This window comes from Corythoichthys intestinalis, chromosome 2 (assembly GCF_030265065.1).
Source record: "Corythoichthys intestinalis isolate RoL2023-P3 chromosome 2, ASM3026506v1, whole genome shotgun sequence".
Classification (NCBI taxonomy): Eukaryota; Metazoa; Chordata; class Actinopteri; order Syngnathiformes; family Syngnathidae; genus Corythoichthys; species Corythoichthys intestinalis.
The window spans coordinates 8759344-8781930 of record NC_080396.1 but is presented as its reverse complement, the minus strand read 5'-3'; the positions used below and the strand labels follow the sequence as shown (position 1 = coordinate 8781930).

The following is a 22587-nucleotide window of genomic DNA, read 5'->3' as shown; positions in this document are numbered from 1 at the left end:
AAGACTTTTGTCAGGGACTGTATATACAATTTATTAACAATCTATTTATACATTATTTATAATTGATTCCGCATGTTTTCCTTAAGTATTAAGTTTCTGATGTGAAATTGAGTGATTTATTATCTGTTGAAAACTTGCAGTAAATAAATAAATAAGTTGCTATTTTGGGCAAAAACTTATATGATATGTTTCATATTGCTATCGATCCTGAAAATATAGGTGATTATCTCTGCATTTGGTGTTTTTTGTGCATCTTGTGTAAAATCTGTGAATTGTATAGCCATTTTCCCATTCATTTCTAATGGCATTTAATGCGTTAAATGCCATTGACGGGCATGTTTGTCCATTCTATTGATAGCCCTGGGCAGGGCTAAGATCTGTATAGCTACACAGGAAAGACCTAGAGTAATTTCTCCAGAAATTGCAGTTTCTAGTTTTACAACCATTTTAAGTTTTGTTATACTTACATAAAAAGATAATTAATCGGGATTTTATATGGGAAAGACTTTGAATTTTTTGATATCGCTGCTCATGGAGACTCATATATTGCTAAGGTAGGTGCCTGTTTTGGTTTTAAGTCGGTAGCAGCTTTGGTTTTGAAAATATTTGAATTTTAAGTTTTTGACGGATCGGCCCTGTTTCCCGGTTCCTGTCAAGTATATATGAAATATATGATCAGGCTGTTTAGGATAGCAATACTTTTCGCCAAGATCGTCATCCACTGAATATGGTACGCCCGCCGGTGTCGTGCCAATGTAGTTACCCCCGTCAAAAATTGTATCCCCTGGAGGGAGCCACTGCGCTGCACTGATTTGCTTGATTTCTGTGTTTTGGTGATGTAGCTACCTACGAGGTTTTAAAACATGACCCATCCATCCATCCAAAAAAAAAAAAAAAAATTCTGTTGTTTTTTTTCCAAAATTTCCAGGTTCGTAGTGAATCAGTATCAGGCACACTTTTGCTCAATAGACGATGTTTATTGATTAGAAAATGCAGAATAAATGAGATTTATTGATTACAATCCCCCAAAAGCAAGCAAACAAATGGTAACATGATGCTAGATTTGAGTTTGTCAATCTCAGAATCCCCGTGTTAGGTTACAGCACAACTAGTTCTCCCTTAGAAATGAAAATCGCTTACCGTGACAAATGAGTGGGAAGCCAACAACACTCCAGTAAAGCGTCAAAAGGACAAAAGCTGGGCGATCCATACTTAATCCACCAGCGGACTTCACTGGTCGCCCGGAAATGTTTGGTTTTTGTGGACAAATTTTACGTCAGATGTCGAAAGGATCGTATATCGATGTACCACTGTATAATAAATGTGTTTGCCACTCCTTGCAAATGAATAGCATGTGAGCCAGAAGTTGATTATTTGAGCTTGTCTCCCTTGCTGTTAACAAGCAAGAAACAGCCACTTACTAAAGCCACTTATGTCAGCATTATAATATCTTTTCAAATGTTCAACAAGCTTCCAAACACGGCATGGATCCTTGATAAAACATCTGTGAAGGGAATGTGACTGCAAAGTGCTTTCTGTTGAGGTGCGAGAGCAGCAAGTCGATGAAACAGAGCCAGGCATTTCTCACACACACCTCAATGTAAAATTTAGCATTCAGCTAGGTCTTTCACGCTCAGTGCATCCACTCTGCTTTCCATCTCAATGAACAGATGGCAGCGAGTGAATGGAGGGCCAGATTTGACCTTGCTTCACTGGGAGCAAGCAGAAACAGATGTAACATGTTCTGGCATTTGCTGTATGCGGTCGTGAAAAATTGATGACCCACATTGATCATGACCTTTTTCGATTGACAAATGAGAATGGCATAGTGTCACATTCACATCTCCAGGGGGAACATTTTAACGGCAACAGGTCCCATTCACTACCTTTATTTAGTTATACCTTAGCAAATTCACTATAAAAGGTGTAGTAACTACAGATAGACCGATATCGGCGCCGATATTTTGAAATTTGACCTATATCGGTAGCGGTGTTTTTGTTAATTTGACCAGCCAATATGAAAAAAATCCATTTAAAACTTAGTTATAATTTCGGCTCAGATGGAGCCGCGCGTCTTTCTCTTGCATTAATACAGGTATAGTCCCCGGGTCGGGTAAACGGTACCTTATTGTACCTCACAGTATCCTATTTTATAGTTTACTTTATTAATATGACACGTTCTGTCCTCACTAAACATGAAGTTGTTCAGCTTGACAGGCAGCAAACAAGGCAATTGTGCTATTTGAAGCTTTTTACTTCCTTTACTTTTGACAATTTGTTAAACTGTAACACACATACATTATGTACACTTATGTTCAAAACGACACGCATTTTAACAATGAAAACACTTGGTGTTCAAACTAGGGCTGCAGCTATCGAATATTCTAGAAATCGAGTAATCGACTGAAAATTCTATGGACTAATCAAGTAATCGGATAAAACATTTTTTTTTTTTAGGCAAAGGGCAATTATAAATATAGAGCTGAAACAAATACTCGAGCAACTCGAGTAGCTCGAGTTTAAAAACTGATCCGAGTAATTTTATTCACCTCGAGTAATTGTTTATTTTGACAGCTCTAAGCATCACGTTTTGCTCGGACTACTTTTAATGCGGGACAACGCGCTGATGTCACGTGCGTAGAGGAAGAAGCAAAAAAAAAAAAAAAAACTTACATCAGCCGACAACCGCTACAAAGGACGCCGACGTTGCTAAATACTAGCCCGCACGATGCTACGTTGATAGCAGGTAGCGTCTGATGAGTCTCATAGAGATCACATGTATGTTGAACTAGATGCGAAATGACAGACTCGGCCGCGTCTGGGCAGCTTTAGTAAACAGCCGCCATCTTAAAGCAGAGCGCTAAGCGCTAATAAAGAGCGCTAAGCGCTAATAAATAAGATTAACGTTATTCACTAGCTCACGTAGCGTTAGCCCTGCGGAGGGCGAGGTTTCTATTAATTATGACCACTGTCGATGCGTGGCTAACGTGTCTTACATGCAGGCTTTAACATAACATAGCGTTGTGGAGTGATGAGGGTGTAAAATAAAAACTCAATAATGCTAACTATCAATTTTAGCTCCGTAGTCATTGCTGGATAAAACACCAAGTAGCACTGGTCCCTAATGTGCTACAATACAACCTGTATCATACATTCATTTTGAACACAGCAATAACTCAAAATCCTATCAGGACTTACAGTTTAGACTAACTTAAAACTTAACTAGAACTTAAAAATGGCTTGACACAAATAGAAATTCAATTGAAACACGTGGGAAAAAATCCTAACTTTTAAGTGATGTGTGTTATCAAGCGTAACAGCATTTTTAGGTATATATATATATATATATTATATATATATATATATATATATATATATATATATATATATATATATATATATATATATATACATATATTCTTTTTTTTTTTTTTTTTTTTTTTTAATTCTAGTTACCTCTGAGATGCAATTGTTGGCTGTTTTCAACAATATACATCGAAAATAAAGACATTGATTGACTGAAAATGGTTCAAGATTAGATGAAATGTCTTGTTTTCTCATGTATATTTATAATTGCTCTTCACCTAAAAATATATTTGTTTTATCCGATTACTCGATTAATCCATAGAATTTTCAGTCGATTACTCGATTACTAAAATATTCGATAGCTGCAGCCCTAAAATATACATGAGAAAAAAAGACATTTAATCCAATATTGAACCATTTTCAGTCAATCAATGTCTTTATTTTCGATGTACATTGTTGAAAACAGCCAACAATTGCATCTAAGATGTGACAAAAAAAAATTCACTGCTTTCACTCAAAAAACTTCTAGATCCTATTAAAAAAAACATATTTCTTACCTAAAAATATAATTACGCTTGATAACACACATCACTTGAAAGCTACGTGTTTTTCCCACGTGTTTCAATTTAATTTCCATTTGTGTCAAGCTATTTTTAAGTTTTAGTTAAGTTCTAAGTTAGTCTAAACTGTAAGTACTGGTAGGATTTGGAGTTTTTGCAGTATTCCAAATAAATGTATGATACCTGCTGTATTGGAGCACATTTATTCAGCAATGACTACTGAGCTAAAACTGAAAGTTAGCTTTATTATGTTTTAATTTTACACCCTCATCACTCTACAGCGCTGTGTTTTTACAGATTAAATAAAGCCTGTATGTAAGACACGTTTGCCACGCATCGACAGCGGTCATAATCAATAGAAACCTAGCCCTCCGTAGGGCTAAAGCTACGTGAGCGTGTGACAGTAACGTTATATTTATTAGCGATGAGAAGTCTACTGCTTAAAGATGGCGGCTGTTTACTAACGCTGCCTAGACGCGGCCGAGTCTGTCATTTCGCATCTAGTCTTAAATGCATGCGATATCAATGAGACGCATCGGACACTACCTGCTACCAAACTTGCATCATGCGGGCGTAGTTTTTAGCAACATCGGCGTAGTTTGTAGCGGCTGTCGGCTGCAGTAAGTTTTTTTTTTTTTTTTAATTGCTTCTTCATCCACGCACGTGACGTCAGCGCGTTGTCCCGCATTAATAGTAGTCCGGGCAAAACATGATGCTTAGAGCTAGCAAAATGAAACGATTCCTCGAGGTGAATAAAATTTCTCGGATCAGTTTTTAAACTCGAGTTGCCCGAGTATTCGTTTCAGCTCTAGTTCAAACGTCCATCTAGTCTGATCAGTAGGTAAATTTAGCAGATTAAATTAGCCTTATTTGCCTAACAAAACCGATATCTTAAATGCTACGAATGGTAACGTATTTATAATTCTCATAGCAAATCGCTCCCACACAACTCCACAAACTGTAGCTCTAAACTTAGTTACAAATGCATACACAAACATATATTAGCTGAAACAACTTACAGTCTCATGTCGGCCAAACCGAGCAAGTTTGCTCCTCAGTCATAAGGCGACAGTCAAGCCATACCCAACGCTGCCACCAGAGGGCAGTTATCCTCCATTGTTAAACAAAATGCAATACTTTTTGGATCGTTATTTTAAGGTTTAGGGGTACCTAATGCCCTTTAATGCCTGCAATATGAAGCAATTGACAGAGAACCTCGAAATTTGAAAAATAAGGTCTTAATGAAACCTTTTTTTTTTTCAAATTTGTAAAAAAATAACAACAAAATTAACATGTGCAATAAGCGCTCTAATATCTATAACCCTTGCTAAATTATGTTTTTTTTTTCTTCTCATGGAACCTGCAGATGCATGAGTTGACTCGCATCCATTATTTTTTTTTTGAGGAAAGATATTTCAAAATTCTGACTTAGTTTCAAAATCATGAAATCCTAAGTGTATCAAATGTGATACATTTGGCAAGAAGGAGTTAATTCAGACTTACACGGAAATTTGGGTTATGTCGACAGCGTAGGAACGGAACTCGTTAGTAACCCAGGGACTACCTGTTTTCAACCCTTCCTCTGATTGGTTAAATGGTAATGGTAAATGGAGTTACAATTGTATTGCGCCTTTCCACCTTTTTAAGGCACTCAAAACGCTTCACTTTACATCATCATATACCTACTGGGTTTAGTATCTTGCTCTAGGATACTTAGACGAGGTCATCGGGGCGGAGAATCTAACCCACAACTACTGGGTTGGGGAACTATTGCTCTACAACTGAAGTACATTACCCTCCCCCCAAGCGGCAAAGGCAGAGCCGCCGATGAAAAAGCTGTTCTCACACACACTGGAGAGTGAGAGGAACAGTTTTCTTGTGTGAGAAGCTCCAGACAGAAATCACGATTCAAAGGTAAATGCAGAAAGCTCCTCTGAAATTATCATAAACATCCCAGTACTCACATCTACTACTAACGTTACAGTGAGCAGCGGAATAATGTAAGAGCAGAGTAAACCTTAGCGCAGTGCTTCTCATTTATTTTCTGTTATGCCCCCCATGCCAAGATGTAAATGTTCCGCGTGCCCCCAACTCTCTGCCGCCACTATAAATATACTGTAGTATCATTTGTATATAAAATTCTTATTTTTATAAGTACACCTCTGCATAACATTGTGTTCTTTTTAATATTAAAATAAAAAAGTAATATAGATCAACTTTCAATAAAGTGTAAAAAAAACCAAAAAAACATCCATACTGTAAAAATACAGTCAAGTTAGATAGTTTGACCGTTTGATACTGAAATTTAAAAATGATTAAAATCAATAAATCAATAAATAATAATACATTCAAATTGATTAGCAACATTAACTCATCAGGATAATATGCCAAACAATTAGACCGAAAAACAAAAACGACAGTGTCATTGGACGGAGGGACAGTTTTTATTTTTGCTGCAGGCAGTATCAGCTCCTTTGCTGTGGTGTGGGGTTATTTTGCACTGAGCAACTAGGTATGCCACCTTATATGATGCTGACAGTGCTTGCTGGTTTACTTAAAGTAGGTAACCCGGATTGTTGGCAATATTTGGCACATTTTCGCTACAAAAAAAAAATCCTGCTGTCCGCTGCGAACATTTTTACACAAAGTAAACAGACTGGTCTTTCCTCGTCTCCCACTGTACTTAAAGCCAAATGTTGCATAGGCGTCATCATATTTCCTTGTCTTGGCTTTTCATATCTCTGGTGCTCTCTGCTGTGTGCTCTTGTTTGGCTAAAAAATACTACGCACAAGCCGAAAATGAGAGTGGCACTGCCACCCACTGAGTGGATGTGCAATTACACTTTATTCTAGTACGGCAAAAAGTATGTTCCCGTTGGTCATACGCGCCACCCCCAGCATCGCTCTGTGCCCCCCTGGGGGAGCCCGGCCCACTATTTGAGAAGTACTGCCTTAGCGGCAGCTCTGCTAACTTGTATTACGTTCCAAATTGTCTGCAAATTTTTTTGTCAACTTTATAAGAAATGTTTCTGAGTCCAGAAAATTCAGGCACTTCTGGAGCTATTATTTTCTCTGTGTGTGATTCAATAAACATTCTTTAGGCATCTCAATGAAGTTTAGTGTTTGCATTATTCAATTTTTTACGCCAATTTTTACACTTTTACTGCAAATGATTATCGACTCCAAAATCGGTTATCGTAAGCTCGCACTGAAATGTCACTGTCATTGCACTGCTAATGTCACAACATTATCACATGCATCTCACTAAGTAATATGTTCTCAGGGATCCTCAAACTACAGTGGTAAGAAAAAGTATCTGAACCTTTAGGAATTTCTCACATTCTTGCATAAAATAACCATCAAATGTGATCTGATCTTTTTCAAAATCACACAGATGAAAAAACAGTGTCTACTTTAACTAAAACCACCCAAACATTTATAGGTTTTCATATTTTAATGAGGATAGCATGCAAACAATGACAGAAGGCAGAAAATAAGTAAGTGAACTCTCTACCTATGGAGACTTAAAGAGAAATTGAAACCAATTTTTACCAAACAATTTAAGTCAGGTGTGTGCTCAATCACTGATGAGTGGTTTAAAGTTGCCCTGACCACTATGAAACACACACACAACTGGTACGAATTGTCCTGATGAGAAGGATTGTCTGATAAAATACTTAAATGTGATGGTTCACTTACTTCAGGGATGGCGTGGCTCAGTGGTAGAGTAGTTGTTCCCCAACCCAGAGGTCGTGGGTTCAATTCTCTGTCCTGATGAAGTCGCCTAAGCATCCTTGAGCAAGATACTGAACACCACATTGCACCTGGTGCTGCGTCACCAGTAGGTGGATGGCAATGTTGTGTAAAGCGCTTTGAGCACCTTGAAAAGTGGTATACAAGTATTAACACCATTTACTTTTTTCCCCCTTCTGCCATTGTTTGCATACTATCCTCATTAAAATATGAAAACCTATAAATGTTTGGTTGGTTTTAGTTAAAGCAGACAGTTTTTTTTATCTGTGTGATTTTGACAAAGATCAGATCACATTTGATGGTGTTTTTATGCAAAAATGTGAGAAATTCCAAAAGGGTCAGATACTTTTTCGTATCAATGTAGGTACTGTAAAATCTGGGTACTGCATATGCAATATTTGAGTAGTTACAATATATAATTTTTGCACTGTTACATCAATATCTATAATAATGCACTACTGTTACATCAATATCTATAATAATGCACTATCATATTAGCCATCTGCCTCCTTGCCTGAGTACTGTAAATTGTAATGCACGCACTGTTATATTACCACTACATCACCACTTGCTGCTAGTTACTTTTTCACCGTATTCCTACTCTGTGTACACTGTAAATTGTGTTTTTAATATTATCCTTATTGTGGTTCTTTTTATTTATTATTATTATTATTACTATTTATTATTATTTATTATATTATTGTGATATCCTTATAGTCTCTGACCACTCTCTTACTCAAAACAATGAATTTTTACTGTAATAAAATTTTTAAAATTTGCATTGAAAGTCTTACATGCATACTTTGTTCAGGTTACAGTTCTCTAATTAATGTTTCCCTCATGTTATAATTTATTGTATCATTTACCTGTATGCTTTAATATCACTACACTACTGTTATTATTTTACTCTAGGCTAATTAAGGGCTCAGGTTATTGTTTACTATATGATTATTGTCCAAAAAAATGCTGTTTTGTTCATCAAGGTAAAAGAACAGACACTTGTGTTGCTGGCTGGATGGTTTCCAACACCGTCCACGAAGTGGGCCAGTCTTTCAATGATTCCCGGGCCACTCCCCCCCCCAGTTCACCCCTGAGTGCCATTGACAGTGCGAGATTTCCAATCCATTCACTGCCAGCCTCTCCCAATCAAAATGGATTGGACGTTGCTGTAAATGAGTGCCCTATAAAGAATTAAACAATTGCAGACAAGAGCAGAAAAGCTCACAGACAGAGAGAAGAGCTAGGCCACCAGCTTGCGAACCTGGATAAGGACAAACAAAAGGGTGTCTTTCCACTTGTCTCCCTGGATAATGTTCACCCACAAGACCACAACATGAACCTGCTGCTACTCGTAAGCAGCTCCAAGGACTTGAAAAACTGCTGTAGACATTTCTGTCAGAAACATTTATCATTGTTGATTACATTGCCTCAAGTGCTAATGCTAGCGAATGTGGAGTGGAAAACAAACACCTGCGTTTTTCGTTTAGCTACGGGTTATTTTAATCACATAAAACTGGCTGCTTCTGCCAATGTTTTTAACAATGTGTTCCCACAGCAACAATGGCAAAACAATGGCTCATATGAAAGCTAAAACCCTCCCAAATGATATTGAATGTACAAAAATATATTTGTTTCACTGAAAAAAGATTTATTATTTAATGAAGACATAAAGGCCAAATTTTGGCAAGACAAACGTTTTGTCACCTATAGAAAATAGTGTGAAAATTGAACAAAAAAATGTACTTTAAATACAAAAATATGTTACATAGCATAAGCGAATTAAGTAGTGGTGCTGTTAGATCAAAATTTAATATTTTGTATGACTTTCATGCGGTTCGGCAAGGACTCATACAATTTATTGATTAAGTCATCAGGAACATCGTAGAAAGCAGTCTTGCATGCCTCCTAGAGTTCATCAACATTTTGGGTTTCGTCTTCCATGCTTCCTCTTTCATCCTACCCCAGACATGCTCAATGATGTTCATGTGTGGTGACTGGGCTGGCCAGTCCCGGAGGATATTGATGTTCTTTGCCTTGAGGAACTTTGAGGTAGAGATTGAAGTATGCGATGGAGCACCATCCTGCTGCAGAATGTGTCCCTTTTTATGGTTAGGAATGTAACAGGCAGCTAAGGTTTGTCCTCCATGGTCGAATCAGTGCCCAGAAACCAGCATTAAACAAACAACAATTAAAAAACTGTGAGGCATTTGCCAAGGCCCACTGCCTGTCAAAAGGATTGACGCTGGAAAAGTGGCAAAAGGTGGATTTTTCAGATGAATCTTCCATTGAATTACACCACAGTTGCCGCAAATATTGCAGGAGACCTACTGGAGCCTGCATGGATCTGAGATTCACTCAGAAAACAGTGAAGTTTGGTGGTGGCAAAATCATGGTCTGGGGTTACATCCAGTATGGGGGTGTGTGAGAGATCTGCAGGTTGGAAGGCAACATAAATAGTCTGAAATATCAACAAATCTTAGCTGCCTCTTACATTCCTAACCATAAAAAGGGACAAATTCTGCTGCAGGATGGTGCTCCATCGCATACTTCAATCTCTACCTCAAAGTTCCTCAAGGCAAAGAAGATCAAGATCCTCCAGGACTGGCCACCCCAGTCACCAGACATGAACAGGATGAAAGAGGAAGCATGGAAGACAAAACCCAAGAATGTTGATGAACTCTGGGAGGCATGCAAGACTGCTTTCTTTGATGCTCCTGATGACTTCATCAATAAATTGTATGAATCCTTACCGAAGCCCGTGGAAGTCATACAAAATATTAAATTTGGATCTCACAGCACCACTACTTAATTTGCTTATGTTATGTAACATATTTTTGTATTTGAAGTACATTTTTTGTTCAATTTTCACACTACTTTCTGTAGGCGACAAAACTTTTGTCTTGCCAAAATTTGACCTATATGTCTTCATTAAATGATAAATCTTTTTTCAGTGAAACAAACATATTATTGTCAGGTTATTAGCAATTGTTTCTACAAAATGGATAAACGACAAGACTTTTGTCAGGGACTGTATATATACATATATATATATATACGTTAGGGCTGTCAAACGATTAAAAATTTTAATCGGGTTAATTACAGCTTAAAAATTAATTAATCGTAATTAATCGTGATTATTTGCAATTCAAACATCTATAAAATATGCCATATTTTTCTGTAAATTATTGTTGGAATGGAAAGATAAATGTAAGATAAATGTTAGTACAAGTTATAGAAATTTTATATTAAAACCCCTCTTAATGTTTACGTTTTAATAAAATTTGTAAAATTTTCAGTCAAAAAATAAACTAGTAGCCTGCCATTGCTGATGTCAATAATTACACAATGCTCATGGGTGCTTAAGCCCATAAAATCAGTCGCACCCAAGCGCCAGCAGAGGGCAGCAAAACTCCAAAAAACACAAGTAATAAGTTGGCATTGCACTGTGTTGTCATTTTAATCTGTTTGAGGGGGGCATGTGCGTTAATTGCGTCAAATATTTTAACGTGATTAATTCAAAAAAATTAATTACCGCCCGTTAACACGATAATTTTGACTGCGCTAATATATATATACAAAATTGTTTTTATTCGGTCTGGTTACTACCAATTACGTCAGAAACAAGTGACACTGTGTTTTCGTACCTGCAACCTGAAAGCTGCAGATTTTTTTCTTCTTCTATGGTTTTATGGTTTTATTACTGGCCAGTGGCCGCATACCGATGTCAGCATTTTTGTTTTACCTGTCCTGTTCAGCTACTTGACACCAGTGTTGTTTTTGTCAACAATGATGACAATGAAAATATTTCGTTAACGAACACTTTTTTCACGACGATGACAAGACGATAACGAGCTAAAACGTGTTTTAGGAGACTAAAACATAATGAGAAGAAATGCCAGTTTTCGTCGTGTTGTGTAGTTAGCCTGCATTGTCGGCAGGGGTGAAAGTGGGCCAGAACTGTCAGGAACGCAGTTCCGGTATAAGATTCAGGGCCGGAATGCTGTTCCGGTATAAGATTCAGGGCTAGAATGCTGTTCTGGTACATGGTGCTTCGATTCCGAAAATATGATGGTAACTGTCAAAACGCTATGTGAAGAAAAAAAAATGCTAAGCTGCTACACATGCAATTCATCTCCAAGAACGACCAACATCATATTTACATACACAAGTGTTAAAAGCAAGCATAATAAAGTGCTTGTTGTTAACACTTGTATATCTGTTGTAATCTGTTTCCACCAATATTTATTATTTATTCTATTCCACGGACGGCATGGAGGTTTCCCCAGCTGCTGCAGTTATCCGAGTCTGACGATGATGAGTCACATCAATGTGCGAATGCACGCAGCAAAGCAACTCATTTATCTGTTCAATTGGCTGACATACACGTGATCAGCAGAGATAGTTAGCTCTGATTGGTTCAAATGTGCATGTTTTCTGGAACAGCATAAAAAAAAAAAAAATTTTTTTTAATTGTTAAAGTAGACGTTTCCAAGTGAGGACAGCATAGACAGATTTAAATGACAGAGTGAAATGCCCCCTACAGTCCTTATGTACCGTATGTTGAATGTATATATCCATCTTGTGTCTTATCTTCTCATTCCAACAACTTATTTTACAGAATATATATATATAATTTACAGAAAAATATGGCACATTTTATAGATGGTTTGAATTGCAATTAATTGCGATTAATTACGATTAATTAATTTTTAAGCTGTAATTAACTCGATTAAAAATTTTAATCGTTTGACAGCCCTAGTTATGCTACTTATTCATTTCCTTATGATTAAAAAAAAAAAAAAAAGTCAATGTTTGCCCAATCATCAAAATATATTCCATTTCACTCTGCATAATATAAGTCATTCGTACTTATTTTTCTGAATGTATGTTGCTTATATCTTTGTTAAAAAAAAAAAAGTAAATGTTTACATTAACTTCAATTTAATATACATCCTATGTTTTTAAGTAGTTAAAATTGAGATATGGCATTCAGTATGTGAGGAAATGAGGGAAAATAAAACGTAGGAGATGGAGGTTGGGGTTATTGCTGTTTTAGTTCACTTTTATTTTGCAAATCATTGAAAAAAATACAATTTTGAATGAAAATCAGTTTTTGGATGTGTTATAGAAATAACTGCAAAAACAGTTTTCTTTGCATTTCAGCAAAACAGTTTTCTTTGCATTTCAGTAGTTTAAGAGGTTTGACCCCCAAGCCCAAAAAAAAAAGAAAGAAAGAGAAAAATCAATAAATAAATACAATTTCTGCAATGTTGCTTTAGCCTTTAAAGGTCTGTGCTGAGAGATAATAACACACTAAAATAGCATTAGCCTAGCATTCACGTTAACTGTAGGCTAATGCCAACGGCAAGGGTCCTGTTAAAGTCTCGGAAAACATTTTTACTTACAGCCCGTGGTATTCAGGTGGGTATAATAAATTGAAAATGCCCCTGCTGAATGTGTATTATCATCAAATTGACATTGTCTTCTTAGATAGACGCTACAATATGTGCTCTTCTGTCAATGTTCATTAAAAATAGTTGTAAACCTTTAATTATTTCTTTGTGGAGTAAAAAAAAATAATAATAATAATTTTACAGACAAAACATTTATAGTAAACGTCAACTAAAACTACACGATGCAATACTAGTATCGCGATCGGGACAATACTCTTCAAAATGTAATAAGATATGTAATATTTTATCATTTGCATAAATATTGCGCTTGATGATTTGTAAATTACATCGTATGATTTCCTGCGATTGCAGAGATTTAAAGAAATAGTATAGCATACTAATATGAGTTGTTTCCCAATGTCTTTAGATGAATAAAAATCAATTTTGACTCAATTAAAAGTAATACGAGCAAATTTGTTATTTCAGAAGTGTTTATAACTTCGTATAAATCTTTGCCAATAAAGCAGCTCTCGCTTCCTAAAATGTTGACGATTCCTGAACAAGACGGTGTTTTTGTGTTCACCTGCACAGTTCTCTGCTGAAAATGGTACTGGGTGCTGCTGGACTGGGAAGACGAGGAGGTAAAGCCTTGGTTTTCAAACTGTTTCTTTACACTGGCCAGGCCACCAGGTAGTGAACAGGCCTCTGACTCCTCCATAACCTGACATAGCAAGACAAATACATAAAAAAGAAGAGAAATTTAAAATATAAGTTTACAAACACTACTTCAAATATTTTCAAAAAAGTACTTTTGTGAAAGGAATATAAAACTGAGGTTAAGCAACCAGGTGTACTCAGCCTTGTCCTTGTAGCTATTCATAACAATACTGTACATTCTTACCGCACTGCAAACATTCATTATTTCTTGTCCATCCACGTCGCTATGCAGAAAAGTAAAGCATCCCACATTACAATATAAGACCTTGTCAGTTCTTTGTAGTAGGCTTTGAAATGATGTTCGTGGAGGATTAAAAAGACAAAGTCCGATTTATTTGCAAAGTGACGTCGAACCACACTATAAAGGCTTTTTAAATAGATAGAAATGAATATACAGTGCCTTGCAAAAGTATTCGGCCCCCTTGAACCTTGCAACCTTTCGCCACATTTCAGGCTTCAAACATAAAGATATAAAATTTTAATCTTTTGTCAAGAATCAACAAAAGTGGGACACAATCGTGAAGTGGAACAAAATTTTATTGGATAATTTAAACTTTTTTAACAAATAAAAAAACTGAAAAGTGGGGCATGCAATCTTATTCGGCCCCCTTGCGTTGATACTTTGTAGCGCCACCTTTTGCTCCAATTACAGCTGCAAGTCGCTTTGGGTATGTTTCTATCAGTTTTGCACATCGAGAGACTGACATTCTTGCCCATTCTTCCTTGCAAAACAGCTCGAGCTCAGTGAGTTTGGATGGAGAGTGTTTGTGAACAGCAGTCTTCAGCTCTTTCCACAGATTCTCGATTGGATTCAGGTCTGGACTTTGACTTGGCCATTCTAACACCTGGATACGTTTATTTTTTAACCATTCCATTGTAGATTTGGCTTTATGTTTTGGATCATTGTCCTGTTGGAAGATAAATCTCCGTCCCAGTCTCAGGTCTTGTGCAGATACCAACAGGTTTTCTTCCAGAATGTTCCTGTATTTGGCTGCATCCATCTTCCCGTCAATTTTAACCATCTTCCCTGTCCCTGCTGAAGAAAAGCAGGCCCAAACCATGATGCTGCCACCACCATGTTTGACAGTGGGGATGGTGTGTTCAGGGTGATGAGCTGTGTTGCTTTTACGCCAAACATATGGTTTTGCATTGTGGCCAAAAAGTTCAATTTTGGTTTCATCTGACCAGAGCACCTTCTTCCACATGTTTGGTGTGTCTCCCAGGTGGCTTGTGGCAAACTTTAAACGAGACTTTTTATGAATATCTCTGAGAAATGGCTTTCTTCTTGCCACTCTTCCATAAAGGCCAGATTTGTGCAGTGTACGACTGATTGTTGTCCTATGGACATACTCTCCCACCTCAGCTGTACATCTCTGCAGTTCATCCAGAGTGATCATGGGCCTCTTGGCTGCATCTCTGATAAGTTTTCTCCTTGTTTGAGAAGAAAGTATGGAAGGACGGCCGGGTCTTGGTAGATTTGCAGTGGTCTGATGCTCCTTCCATTTCAATATGATGGCTTGCACAGTGCTCCTTGAGATGTTTAAAGCTTGGGAAATCTTTTCGTATCCAAATCCGGCTTTAAACTTCTCCACAACAGTATCTCGGACCTGCCTGGTGTGTTCCTTGGTTTTCATAATGCTCTCTGCACTTTAAACAGAACCCTGAGACTATCACAGAGCAGGTGCATTTATACGGAGACTTGATTACACACATTTGGATTCTATTTATCATCATCGGTCATTTAGGACAACATTGGATCATTCAGAGATCCTCACTGAACTTCTGGAGTGAGTTTGCTGCACTGAAAGTAAAGGGGCCAAATAATATTGCACGCCCCACTTTTCAGTTTTTTATTTGTTAAAAAAGTTTGAATTATCCAATAAATGTTGTTCCACTTCACGATTGTGTCACACTTGTTGTTGATTCTTGACAAAAAAAAATACATTTCATATCTTTATGTTTGAAGCCTGAAATGTGGCGAAAGGTTGCAAGATTCAAGGGGGCCGAATACTTTTGCAAGGCACTGTATATCCAGGTAAAATAGCAGATTGGACGTCTACTAGTGGTGAAGTCACAGCAGAAAGATGAAAATAGTTTGTTTTTCTTAAATTATTTCCTGACTCATATATCGGCATATCATAGTTATCGTGAGCCTTGTATCGAAAATTGTATAGTATCGCAAGGTACCCAGAGGTACACCTGTGGTTGCCTGGTTCACCAGACTCACCGCTATTCCAGCTATTGAGTCTGGCCACCATTCAGCGGATACAATTTCCAGGGCGGAGCAAGCCACAGCAAACAGACAGTGGAGTGGACCAATCAGCGACGGGCAGACGTGACGTTAGTAAAACGACGAGGGCAGGACGAGGGTCTTGCGCGCGGAAGTGCGAGGAGAGCGGAGTTTATTCAACATGGCTAGCGCGAGACAGACTGTTGTCAATGACTCTTGTCGATGTGTTTTTGGTAATTTAAAACTGATTTTACTGTGGATTGGAACATATTCTCGACTCTCCTGTTCACTATCTGTGTTGTTGTGGAGACGACTTCCGACGCGCAAGAGTGACATTGCTCGTTAAGAACACGTCACACAAATAAACGAATCTGATTTGTCGATTGATTTTGTACCTGCTCGAGAGGCCGTTAATGGGCTGGTTCCCAGACTTTTCTCTCAGTGTTTGAAAAATACAGGGAGAACAGTCTGGCCATGCCAGGTAACACCTGTGGCAGCAGCTCTATGATTACAGTGAAAAAAAAAAAATAATTTTTTCCTTCATCAGAAATTGTTGTGACATGTTTTGGTCTTGAATTCTATTTTTAAGGTCTTAAAAATGTCTTTAAAAGCATTAAACTTGACTTTTAAAAGGGTGCAAGAACCCTGTTGCTAAAGTAACACGCAACGGCATTTTAACTACTTGGCTGACAAATGGCGGATAAGATAAAATACATTTGCTTCTCAAAATTCAATTTATAGTCAGGTCCAATTTATGTTTTTTTTTTTTCTTTGTCTGATGCATTTTTGAGTAATTATTTGCACCCCCCCCCCCCCCCAACTCTCTGGCGCCACTGTAAATAGTATCGTTTGTCTATAAAATTATTGTCATTAAAAGTACACCTCAGCATAACTTGTGTCCTTTTTGATATTAAAAAATAAAAGAGTATTATAGACAACTTACAATAAGGTTTAACTTTATTAACATTGTTTTGGTTGTAACAGAAAAGACTTAAAGCGCATCACTTTGCCTGAATTAAAAAGATGAAAAAGTCAAATCCAAGGTATATCTTTTGATCATTTGCTCCTTAAAAATAACATTTCTAGGGCTGTCAAACGATTAAAATTTTTAATCGAGTTAATTACAGCTTAAAAATTAATTAATCATAATTAATCGCAATTAAGCGCAATTCAAACCAACTATAAAATCTGCCATATTTTTCTGTAAATTATATATATATTCTGTAAAATAAATTGTTGGAATGGAAAGATAAGACACAAGATGGATATATACATTCAACATACGGTACATAAGGACTGTATTTGTTTATTATAACAATAAATCCACAAGATGGCATTAACATTATTAACATTCTGTTAAAGTGATCCATGGATAGAAAGACTTGTAGTTCTTAAAAGATAAATGTTAGTACAAGTTATAGAAATTTTATATTAAAACTCCTCTTAATGTTTTCGTTTGAATACAATTTGTAAAATTTTCAATCAAAGAATAAACTAGTAGCCCACCATTGTTGATTTGTTGATGTCAATAATTACTTACACAATGCTCATGGGTGCTGAAGCCTATAAAATCAGTCGCACCCAAGCACCAACAGAGGGCGGAAAAAACTCCATAAAACAATTAACAAGTGGGCATTTCACTCTACTGTCATTTAAATCTGTCTGAGCGGGATATGTGCGTTAATTGCGTCAAATATTTTAACGTGATTAATTTTAAAAAATAATTACCGCCCGTTAACGCGATAATTTTGACAGCCCTAAAAATTTCATAAAATCAATAATTAAGAATGTATTTAAATTGATTAGCAACATTAACCCATGAGGACAATATGTCAAAAAAATACAAACAAAAAGTACAGTGTCATGGGACAGGGACAGTTTTTATTTTTGCTGCAGGCAGTATCAGCTCCTTTGCTATGGTGTGGGGTTATTTTGCACTGAGCAACTTGGCATGCGACCTTACACGATGCTAACAGTGCTCGCTGGTTTACTGATATAACGCTGACAAATCGGGAAGTCAAAGCCAAACGCTACATACACGTCGTCATATTTCCTCGTCTTCATATCCCCAGTGTGCTTTGCTGTGTGCTCTTTTTTGGTTAAAAAATACTGCGCACACTCTGAAAATGAGAGCATCACTGCCACCCACTGAGTGGATGTGCAATTACACTTTATTATAGTAAGGCAAAAAAGTATGTTCCCCAAGGTCACATGCGCCACTCCTGGCATCGCTCTGCGCCCCCCGCCCCACTAGCTAAGAAGATCTGCTTTAGAGCGACGTATAGTCCGCAAAATACCGTACATTTGAAAATAACAATAATAATATAATACATTTGCAAAATGAAAAATAATATTTATGGGAATTGTTTTCCTTTTTGTTTCTTTAATGAAAAAATCAAAAAACAGACTTTGCACTGTTTCCTCTTTTTATTTGTAATTTTAAAAGTGTAAAATCAATAGAAAACAAAAAGTAAATATTTTAAATTTCTTTATTAAAAAAAAAAAACACTAAAGATAAGATTACATAAAAGAGATACAGTTTTCCCCTTATTAATAAAAGAAAATGAAAACAGATTTTAAAAAGACAAAAAGGAAGAATATGAAGACACATTCCCCGGACACTGCACCATGCTTTCAAGTAGGGGGCCGTCCCACACTCCGCTTCAGTCGTTCGAAGTCGGTCGCAGTTATTTTCAAACACGTGCAGCGATCCAACCCCGGATTTAGGTTGAAAAAGTATGAAAGCTGTACTGTACACAAAAAGGAAAAATCGTCTCAGGAGGGATTTGTTCGAGGATTCATTATAATTTTCGTACCATGCCTGCATTTTGAAAAAAATTGTGAAAAAAAAATCAATGGGAGAAACTGCTACGACATTGGCGTCCTAATTCGCAATATTTACGTAAAATAATTGCTACATGCCCAGTTCTTGGCTCTTTTAACAAAGAATTGAAAATGTTTTACATCCATATCTATAAAGATTTCAGGGATTTATGCATTTATTCACAATCATTTTCAACGTAAAAAGCTCTTTGTGGTGATAAGATGGTGCCACAGTGGCTTAAAGACTAGCAGCACATTCAACATATTTACATAAAATCAATGCTAACTGCCCTGTTTTTTTTTACTTTTAACCAAGAATCGAGAATGTTTTACGTCCGTATCTTTAAAGGATTCAGGGATTTACGCATTTATTCACAAGAATTCTCAACGTAAAAAGCTCTCTGTGGTGACAAGGCAGCGCCACGGTGGCTTAAAGACGAGCAGCACATTTGACATATTTACGTAAAATAAATGCTAACTGCCCTGTTTTTTTGCTTTTAACCACGAATTGAAACTGTTTTACACCCATATCTATAAAGAATTCAGGGATTTAAGCATTTATTTACAAGAATTTTCAACGTTAAAAGCTTTTTGTGAGGATAAGGCGGCTCCACGTTGGCTTAAAGACTAGCAGCACATTCGACATATTTATGTAAAATAAATGCTAACTGCCCGTTTCTTTGCTCTTTTAACAAAGAATCGAGACTGTTTTACGTCCATTTCGAGAAAGAATTCAGGGATTTACGCATTTATTCACAAGAATTTTCAACGTAAAAATCTCTTTGTGGCGATAAGGTGGTGCCACAGTGGCTTAAAGACTAGCAGCACATCCAACATATTTACGTAAAATAAATGCTAACTGCCCGGTTTTTTACTTTAACCAAGAATCGAGACTGTTTTACGTTCATATCTATAAAGAATTCAGGGATTTAAGCATTTATTTTCAAGAATTTTCAACGTTAAAAGCTCTTTGTGGTGATAAGGCAGTGCCACGGTGGCTTAAAGACTAGCATCACATTCTACATATTTACGTAAAATAAATGCTAACTACACGTTTTTTTTGCTTTTAACCCAGAATCAAGAATATTTTATATCCATATCTGTAAAGAATTCATGGATTTAAGCATTTATTCACAAGAATTTTCAACGTTAAAAGGTCTTTGTAGTGATAAGGTGGTCCCACGGCGGCTTAAAGAGCAGCAGCACATTCGACATATTTACGTACAATAAATGCTAACTGACCAGTTTTTTATTTTAACCAAGAATCAAGACAGTTTAACTTTCATATCTATAAAGAATTCAGGGATTTAAGCATTTACTTACAAGAATTTTCAACGTTAAAAGCCCTTTGTGGTGATAAGACGGTGCCACAGTGGCTTAAAGACTACCAGCACATTCGACATATTTACGTAAAATACATGCTAACTGGCCTGTTTTTTTGCTTTTAACCATGAATCGAGATTGTCTTACGTCCATATCTATCAAGAATTCAGGGATTTAAGCATTTATTTACAAGACTTTTCAACGTAAAAAGCTGTTTGTCTGTGTTTCCACTCAGCTTTGATGGAGATAGGCCCCCTAATAATCACCCCTGCGCCCCATTCTCTTTGGGAGTGACCTGAATGGATAGGATCAGGAATGAGCATATCAGAGGGGCAACACATGTTAGAGGATTCGGAGAGAAAGTCAGAAAGGCCAGACTTCCATGGCTTGGGTATGTCCAGAAGCAAGAAAGTGAGTATCTTGGCAAAAGGATGCTAAATTTCCATATGCCAGGAGGTCTAGAGGACGACTACAAAGGAGGTTTATGGGTGTAGTTAAAGAGGACATGAAGGTAGTTAGTGTGAGAGCAGAGGATGCAGAGGACTGGGTTAGATGGAGTCAACTGATTTAATGTGGCGACCCCTGAAAGGAAAAGCCGAAAGGATTTGTAATTATGCTCAAAAAAGACAAAATGACCGTCAAAATAGGAGTCAATTCATTTGATCATTGATTAGTTTTTGATTAGTTGATAAATGGCGGCAGTGCTAGTTGGCATACATAGGAAGACAGACATTAATACAATGTGGTTTGCGACAAAGAGTGTTATGAAACATGTTTAACATCTAAATCAAGTAGGCAAAAAAGCATGTTGCACAATATAATCCCACATCGGTTAATCACGCTTGATTTTACGCAGGAATAAAAGTCAAATCTAAATTTATTTTTTGTTGGATGATAGGCAAGGCACACTAGAGTTCCTGAGGCACCTTGTCCCGTTTGTGTGGATATGCTGACGACAGCTGCCTGAGGTAGGGAAAGGAAGAAAAAAAAAATATAAAATCCCATGCAGATTTTGTCTGGCAGCTAGGCCCGAGCTCTCAGCTGTCAGCGCTGCCACATGAGGCCTGACACTGAGCATTAAGTGAGGTCAGGGAGGTTATGGCATTGCAACGCTGGCTATTATAGCGGTGAAGTGCAGGAAAAATGATTCAGTGCATCCTGTTTGAAGCTGTGCCTGCCATGCTTTTGTACTGCTTTTATGTGACGGAGAGACACAGATTATGGCACAGTTCAGGGAATTTGTACACAAACTCGATGGATGGATGTTTTTAAAGTGGTTTTGCTGCAAAACCCTAAAGTTAGTGCACCCGCGTAATCCAAACATTACGGTAAATGCATTCCGACCGAGCGGCATGACAGTTGACTTTGTTTTTCATTGTTTCCAACTCTTAAAAACACTCTTAAAATTTATAACGCCATCATTGTCATCATTTAAAAATGAAATAGTCGCCTGATCTTAAAAACGCTCCATCTACATGTGCGTTATCAGTACATTGTTATGCGATTCCCCTGAGCAATGGGTCGTTTTAGTAGATGGTAGGTTACAGTTCCCATTTTTATGGCACTGTAAATCCACAAATCTGAATAAATTCTTGCTAAGGTTGATAAATATCAGTAGTGGACCTCTCTGACTACTCCCATTCTCAAAACTATGTATTTTTACTCTACCAATATTTAGAAAAAAGAATTTAAAATTCCTGTATTTGAACTTTGATCAGGTTATAGTTCTCATTTATGTAGAACTGTAAATCCACAATTTTCATTAAATTCTGGCCAAGGTTGGTGAAAATTAGAAATCGACCTCATTGACTACTTCCATACTCAAAACTATGCATTTTTACTCAACCAATATTTCGAAAAATGAATTAAAAGTCTTAAATGTATGCTTTAATCAGGTTACAGTTCCTATTTTTGTGGCACTGTAAATCATAAATCTGAATAAGTTCTTGCTAAGGTTGATGAGTATTAGTAGTGAACCTCTCTGACTACTCCCATACTCAAAACTGTGCATGTTTATTCTACCAATATTTAGAAAAATGAATTAAAAATTCCTGTATGTGAAGTTTAATCAGGTTATACTTCTCATATACTGTATGTTGTACTGTAAATCCACAATTTTCATTAAATTCTGGCCAAGGTTGGTGAATATTAGAAATCGACCTCATTGACTACTTCCATACTTAAAAATATGCATTTTTACTCAACCAATATTTCGAAAAATGAATTAAAAGTCTTAAATGTATGCTTTAATCAGGTTACAGTTCCTATTTTTGTGGCACTGTAAATCATAAATCTGAATAAGTTCTTGCTAAGGTTGATGAATATTAGTAGTGGACATCTCTGAGTACTCCCATACTCATAACTATGCATGTTTACTCTACCAATATTTAGAAAAATGAATTAAAAATTCCTGTATGTGAATTTTAATCAGGTTATACTTCTCATATACTGTATGTGGTACTGTAAATCCACAATTTTCATT

The 22587-nt window shown here is 36.8% G+C and overlaps 1 protein-coding gene across 4 annotated transcripts in view; it reads right to left on the bottom strand.

The window, feature by feature from the left end:
• The window catches only part of xirp2a (xin actin binding repeat containing 2a), a 163381-nt gene that overhangs the window by 31897 nt on the left and 108897 nt on the right, over positions 1–22587 (bottom strand). For all 4 annotated transcript variants that reach the window (XM_057829637.1, XM_057829636.1, XM_057829638.1 and 1 more), the window contains one exon: positions 13596–13733. In XM_057829637.1, coding sequence (XP_057685620.1) covers positions 13596–13733 — 138 coding nt within the window. The remainder of the gene's footprint in view (positions 1–13595; positions 13734–22587) is intronic.